Here is an 8,035-nt window from a genome sequence, read left to right as displayed (position 1 = left end):
GAAATATAGTCATGCTTACATGTATAACGTATTGCGCACTAGTGCACTCGGCTTACTGCCAGTGACTGTGTTATTGGTACATGTGTAGGATTATTTGAGGCCTGCGGCCCCGCCCCTTAATTCGGTTACACGGTGGCAGCTCTCATATTGCAGCTGTAGGCTTCGTAGGGCGCTAAATGGATGAGTGCCTTACCTATTCTGTCTTGCAAATAGCTTTCTTTGCTAATACGTACGATGGGGACGCTCGGCTTACGCGCGCGGGGTAGGTCGGGGTCTAGCTTTAGCGGTCCGGGTGGGAAATCTGACGGGAAGATCCTGGGCAGGGAAGATAGCTCCCCATCGAAGGGCGGGTTAGATGACGGAGGAGGCCTGACGAGAAGGGCGGAGCAATGGAGTACGGGGAAAGACGGGACGCGGTACTGGTGCTGCACGGTGAATAGGCGTTTTTGCCCGCCCTATCAGGCTAGGACGCCTCTCCTATCATAAACACAGGGTCAATACTGCATGATCAATTTAATTACATAAAATCTATGCTGAGATTTACCCCTCGTAACCATAATTAAAATGCATACTTGATGGCAGCAAAATAATAACTTTTCTGTGAGATATTGCGTAACGCCGCCAACACACTCCGTACAGAATTGTCGTTAATGACTGAGTAAATAATTACAACGGGTACTTTTTACCTTACATGATATCTTTCTTCCTATTTATTAACGAGAGGCTCTACCTCACTCACCACTCGTCTATTATATACAATCGTATGCTAGCGAATACTCCTCTCTATTTTTAAATGCCGATATTTTCGCAAATAGTTTTTCTCTGGAGATACTTATGCGCCATGCGGCTCGCCAGCACCATATCAGGGCGTATAGTACAAACTGAATATGACTGCCCATATAATAGCTGCGCCTGAAAAGACCGAGACGCAGAGAAGCCGGGTGGGAAAACGGAGGCAAAGACGCCAGGGATAAGACAGCTGACGCCAGAGGAAGACTGGCAAGAGAGGTCAAAGCTGCAGAGAGGCGACAAAGGAAAATAGCCGGAAATAAAGGAACGGAAGAGCAAGTTGAAGAGTTAGAGATTTTGCGCTACTATACAGCGCTAAGGCGCTCTCCTATTCATAAAACACAGGTCTCACTGATTAGAAAATTTTATACATAAATCTTATGCTGCGATACCCCGTAAACCATATTAAATGCATATTTAATGACAAATATAACTCCTCTTGGTAAGGATCTATTGCGCATGCGCTAACACACTCCGTAGCTTCGATATGTGTACTGACTGACTAATTTTTGTCCTTCTTTTTTTTTTTTGAAACGTCCTTTGTTTTCCAGCGGGTTTACCTTACATGCACGACCTCACTTCCTATTCATTAAGAGAAGGTCATACTGATTGGAATGTAATATCACAGCCCACGTTGGTTGCATGCGTAAAATCTGATCTAACGCGCCTCACTCTTGCTTTGCAGCATCGCCGCCACGTTCCCATGCCAATGCTATGCAAATGTTGGGCAATCAATGGCGCTGCGACGTCAGTCGCCGTTGGACTGCCAAGATGATATTTTTCGGCCGCTTCGTTTTAAGTTCAAACTTGGAGCACAGCACGTGCTGACAGGCACGTGTGCATCTGCTACAATCTGATCTACATGCCTTCATACTTCGCCTCGCAGCATCGCGTTCACGATTCCAGCCTATGCTATATGTCATGGCGAAAATGGCGCCCCTGACCAACATCGGTCGCCGTTGACTGCCAAGCATAATAATTCTTCGCGCCGTTCTTATACGTTTTCAAACTGCGAGCCGCAGGCTGACAGCTCGTGCTGCATGTCGTAAAATCTGCATCTACATGCCTTACCACTTCGCCTCGCAGCTACGCCGCCACGATATCCCGCAATGTTACTAATGTATGGGCAAATTGGCCACTGCGACGTCGGTCGTCGTTGACTAGCCAAGAAAAATATTACTTGCGGCCGTTCTCTTATACGCTTCAGTAGAAGCCTCGCGGCAGGCTGACACGACGTTTGCATGGTAAAATCTGAGCTACATGCTTCACTTTCGCTCGAGCATCGCGCCACGTATCCCTAGCTATGCCTAATGCTATGGGCAATATAGCGACCTGCAGACGTCAGTCGCTGTTGACTGCCAAGATGATATTTTTCGGCCGTTCTTATAAGTTCAAACTGGAGCCGGGCAGGCTGATAGTACGTGTGCATGGTAAAATCTGATCTACGTGCCTCACTTCGCTCGCAGCATCGCGCCACGATTCCCATAGCTATGCAAATGTATGGGCAAATGGCGCTGCGACGTCAGTCGCTGTTGACTGCCAAGATGATATTTTTCGGCCGTTCTTATAAGTTCAAACTGGAGCCGGGCAAGCTGACAGCACGTGTGCATGGTAAAATCTGAGCTACATGCTTCACTTCGCTCCCAGCATCGCGCCACGATCCCTAGCTATGCTAATGTATGGGCAAATAGCGCTGCAACGTCGGTCGCCGTTGACTGCCAAGATAATATTCTTCGGCCGTTCTTATACGTTCAAAATGGAACCGGGTAAGCTGACAGCACGTGTGCATGGTAAAAGCTGATCTACATGCTTCACCTCGCTCGCAGCATCGCGCCACAATTCCCAGCTAGGCTAATGCATGGGCAAATGGCGCTGCAACGTCGGTCGCTGTTGACTGCCAAGATAATATTCTTCGGCCGTTCTTATACGTTCAAAGTGGAGCCGGGCAGGCTGACAGCTCGTGTGCATAGCAAGATCTAATCTACATGCTTCACTTCACTCGCAGCATCGCGCCACGATTCCCAGCTATGATAATGTATGGGCAAATGGCGCAGCAACGTCGGTCGCCGTTGACTGCCAAGATAATATATTCTTCGGCCGTTCTTATATTCAATGTTATTCAATGTGTAATTATTATTTCTTTAAAGTAATTAAATTAAATTAACATATGCTGCGTTCACACGAGGAGGTTATAGTACCAAAAACTAAATAAAATAAAACTAATACAGGCCTAACATTCTAGAACTAAATGTCAACAGAACTTTTAATATAATGAACGCATTGTTTATATCATTAAATCATTATCAGCAATGTTTCACACACTCCATAATAGAAATAATAGGCCTATCATTGACCTGGGTCTTACAATTTAATGGCCCATTTTTAGTTACGCGTTTCATAATCATATGAAATTACAGGATCAATCACGTTATTTACCTGTCGCCATGATGTATGCATATGTTCATGAATTTCTATCGTTAATTTTGATGAATCTTGATTTATAACTGATAAAATGAAAGCAAGCCGCTTAGCATGGAATGTTTGATTTGAATTCATTAGTTAATAGATTTGAAATACTGGGAGTGGGTTTTTGAGAAACAGGTTCTGAATCTGTCGGAGCTGGTTTATTTTCATTGTTTCTTTCGTGTCCTCATCCTCGGCATTTGTTGTCAGTACTTGGCATATTTCTCATCACGTGGCACATCGTATGACGCCTATAAAAACGAGTTATTCTACTATTACTTATTCATGGACATGCCATATACCTGTCATTCATTACCATTAACACGCATGTGCAATAAGATCGAAACGAGTTGTACCCAAATTTAATAGATAGGTAGCCCATGTTAGAGTGCAAGAAACCATGAATGTGTAGATGAGAGGAGAGTAGAGAGGTAAAGTGAAGAGAGAGGAGAGGAGAGGGGAGAGGAAAGAAGAGGCGAAGAGGGAAACGTAGAAGAGAGGAGAGGAGAAGAGAGGAAAAGAGAGGAGAAGAGAGGAGAAGAGAGGAGGGGAGAGGGGAGAAAAATAGAAGAAGGCAGAGGAGACTGAATAAGAGAATAAGAAATGAGCGGAAAGGAGATAAAAGAGTAGAGAAGAGGAGATGAGTAGAGAGGAGATAAGAGAGGAGAGGTAATGAGGTGAGACAGACGAAGAAAAAATAAGAAGAGAAGAGAGGGGAGGAAATGAGGCGAGACAAGCAAAGAGGAAATGAGAAGAGAAGAGAGGAGGGTAATGGTTGTTAACGCTAACCTGCTGTACGTCTGTATGTTCATCCTCCGCTGCCACACCATCATCTTGTTCCAAGTCGCAAATAGTCATATCCCCTACAAGTACTACAAAGTACAGAAAGTTAATGCCAATTATACTCCATATAGAAGAACCTCCAGAACGACTCCTAAATTTCCAATCATACCAACGTTTGCGATTCTTTGAGAATAATGGAGCATCGTTAATGTGTGTGAACAAACTTCACTATGGTGGTTGCGACCGTGTTCGAAGTAAGTTGATGACATGCATCGAGTAAATTAAGTGACATTAGAGCACGGATAACCTCTAACTGACCTGCATTACGGGGAAAATGCTGATCTCTGCATCCCAGCTGTCTTCCCTTGACAACCTGTGACGTCACGACATTCAACTTTCCTTTGCCATCCGCGCATGTTAGAATAGTAGAGTCTTGCTTAGTGCGGTAAAAGAGGCCGGTGGCTTCCAGAAGTTTTCTTGTCACCTTTACTGAGGTCGTGAGGTTGATTTTACCAGTGGCCGGGCGATTGGGGGGTGGAGTGTGCTTGTGTGTCGCTGTGAAGAACAACACACTATTACAGACGAGCCCGTGGCGGAAGAGTTAAGCTGAGATTTACATTGTAGAAACCCCCGCGATATCATTAACACTATATCACGAAGGGATTATTTCCATAACCGTATATATAACTAAGAAATAATTATATAAATAAATATATAAATATATATATATATATATGTATATATAGAAAATAATTACTATAACAGATCATCTGGATGTCATGTCACATTGCAACAGAGTTTAGTGGGTTATATAAGGTTCGTAATGTGTTACGTCATTCACGAGACAAAGCCTTGTTTGTGTATGTGACCCTCACAGCATATATAGTAGAGTACATATCAGTATTGACTGTAAGGCCGAGGTGAATCTTACAGTATATATATTATAGTACATATCAGTATTGGTAGTAAGGCCGGGGTGACGCTTACACTAAGCTATAGCACACATCTTATAGTACGCTATAATACCTACACACCAATATTAACTGCGGTGTCACGCTTCAGGTTAAATATACGGTCGGCATATTTGACCATCACTTCCAGCAGCAAGGTGCGCTGCTCTCTGCTCACTTTCCCGTCTACGGGAGACTTTGGGCTCTTTTTATCCTGCTTAGAATGCTTATTGTGCGATATTCTTCCGTGCCACAGAACTGGCTCGAGGCGCCCTGCAAGGTGACGTACTACGACTGAGCTATTGTGACGTTACTGACTGCTCATTGTGGACTTATTATAATAGCACAATTTAATTAAGCCTGCCCGCTAATGACAACTACGTCACTAACAGCCCTAGCAGCACTAACAGCCCTAGCAGCACTAGCAGGGGGTGCTATTTACGATGACACCCAGGTCGTCCATTCATACGCCTCTTACCTATCACACACAAATATACTGTACAAAGTTGTGCTAGTTTGTTCATAATACTATATAAGTAATCATCTTTATTATAATTAACATTTTTCATTTTCCACATTAATAATTTATCGTGATAGACAAGTACAAAGATGAACAGATAGGAAGACATACAGATAGAAAGGTTGGTTGTAAAGGTGCATCTGTAGGTAGAATATGGGCAGGTATGAAGATGAAGAGGTACAAAGATTGACAGGTGGGAAAATTGGCAGGTATAACGATGGGCAAGTATAAAGAAAAGATGGACAGGTGGGAAGACGGACAAGTAGGACGATGAACGTGTAGGAAAGTGAACATGGAGAAAGATGGATGGGTACAAGAAAACTGAACAGGTATGAACAGGTATGAAGCGGGTTATAAACAAGTAAGGATAAACGCACTCACTGGCTAGTTGTTCCCCATCCACTAGAGTACTTCGAATATTCTTCACGCTGACGTCATGAAGCAATGCCATAAACCCCTTTAGGAAAGCTTGCGTTACCAAGGGAAAGCCAGAGATGATGCTGTAGAAAGTATTTGCAGACGAGATTTAGTAACATGATCAACTATAATCACGTGATAGACAACTAGATCCGTAACCAGCGTTACCGCATCACGTCGCTCAAGCATGCGCATGCGCAGGTGGTAGAAATATTGGGCTTACTGTTTGATCTCGTTGATGAGGTTATTTAATGAACTGCCGTCGTCATCGTGACCTTGCTGTTGCCATGCTTGCAGCTTTCCCACGGTAGCTAACCATAGCTGTATGTGACCCATCACGGCGTCCGGCTGATGCTTGGTCCAGTTCTGTCCTCGATTAAAAACAAGAGAGAGATATACGATGAAACATGCACCACACACTGAGTCTGATGGCTCTCACGGCAATTACACACCAAAGCAAGTGAAACGATGTTCACAAATGTCTGGGCCATTTGTAAAAACCTTAGATGACATGTTCTTGGATCTAGGGGTGGTTTACATGAAGACCGCAGATCGTTTAATTTCCTTTGTTTGATCCATTACGAATTTTAGTCACAGTCGGAATGATAGTAAACATGACGGCGAATTCATAAATTTTGTTGCATTCGTCTCAAAAAGTCGCTGTAACCCCGTAAGTACCCAGCGCATCGTAGCGCACTGATGGTTACAAGAAGGTGGACGTATACTGATTCATTTGGTATATCACATGTGTAGTGTTCTTTGACGATACTTGGCAAATAAGGCAACTACGTGTTTAGCTGCAGCCAAGGTTTGAAACGGTATTCTAACCCTAGCAATACCGTTTCTTGGAGCTAGGGCGAACATGTGAAAAAGTATTCAGCAGTGAAAGGGTTAAAGAGGGAATAGCAATCTTCACCTGACCATGACAAATTTTGTGAAATGCTAATAGTAATAGTAATGTGCTAATAGTATTAGTAATAGTAATACTAATAATAAAATTTGTAATAATAATATTATGCTATGTATTACTATTACTATTACTATTAGTATTACTAATACTATTACTATTACTATTAGTGTTACTATTAGTATTACTATTAGTATTAGTTACGTAACTAAACTGTGTGAGTGGTCCGAATTCATACTTTTTTGAAAAATAATCCTTACCCTCACATATCGCGGATTCCTGTCCATGATACTGATAGCTCTGGACAAAAACCGTCAGGAGTGACTAGGAACTTTGTGGTGCTCACTATTCTTCTTCATGCACAGATTGCTGCAAAAACGAAAATTGGATACCTTGACCTCGGGTACTCGTAAATACCGCTATAAATATCATTGTTGAACCCACTGTCTTATTAGAAATAAATATACGTGTTATAGGAATTAATTAATAATAGTAAAATAATTTCTTCTTTGATTTATAGATTTTATTAATAAATATTCCAACAATCGCATTTAAGCAATAATAACATTTAATGTAGCCGTTCCTACTTTTTATCAGCATTAACAACCAGGGTAGATAGAAATACCAGAACGGACCGGAACAGACCGAGGCATTGTGTTTAAACGTTAATTCAACTAAATAACTTAGATATACATTTCAGACTTGATTGTTAGGGAGCTCAGGGCAAGTTCAGTTTCCTACCGTAAGGATGGTGGCCAATCAACGCCAACTCTCCAAACTGCAAGGACTCATTGCAGGTTTTGACAATGAGCCAGATGAGATACATTAGTTCTCGAGGTCTCCACCAGGGTTGAGGGGGGTCCACCAAAAGGTGCCACTGATATTGCACACCTTGATATCAATGACCATGGTCCATGGATATTATGCACATAATGCACACAATGCACACAATGCACACGAACCAAGAGGCGGGGGGGGGGGGTGGACGATTGTGACATACCACAGACTTTTGGTGTCTAATAATATATGGCTATATAATTGCCAAACCCTACACCTAATTTGCATATTTTCTTTTTAAAATATCAAAACCCTACCCTATATCATTTCACAATACCAAAAGAGCAAAATGCCGTTATGAACCTGAACTTGACCTAATGGCCAATCTCCCAATTATTTTGAGCCTAAAAATCTCCTCAACAACAAATA

The 8,035-nt window shown here is 42.6% G+C and overlaps 1 protein-coding gene across 1 annotated transcript in view; it reads right to left on the bottom strand.

Annotated features, from left to right (window-relative positions):
• The window catches only part of LOC106806934 (NEDD4 family-interacting protein 1-like), a 23,334-nt gene extending 16,100 nt beyond the window's left edge, over nt 1-7,234 (bottom strand). Inside the window, exon 1 of the mRNA XM_014809115.1 lies at nt 7,090-7,234. Within this exon, the coding sequence (XP_014664601.1) occupies nt 7,090-7,116 (27 nt within the window). The 5' untranslated portion in view covers nt 7,117-7,234. The remainder of the gene's footprint in view (nt 1-7,089) is intronic.
• Between the last annotated feature and the right edge of the window lie 801 nt (nt 7,235-8,035).

Source organism: Priapulus caudatus, unplaced genomic scaffold, assembly GCF_000485595.1.
Source record: "Priapulus caudatus unplaced genomic scaffold, Priapulus_caudatus-5.0.1 Scaffold186, whole genome shotgun sequence".
NCBI lineage: Eukaryota > Metazoa > Priapulida > Priapulimorpha > Priapulimorphida > Priapulidae > Priapulus > Priapulus caudatus.
The sequence above is the reverse complement of the archived record's forward strand: the minus strand, read 5'-3'. Positions and strand labels throughout refer to the sequence as shown.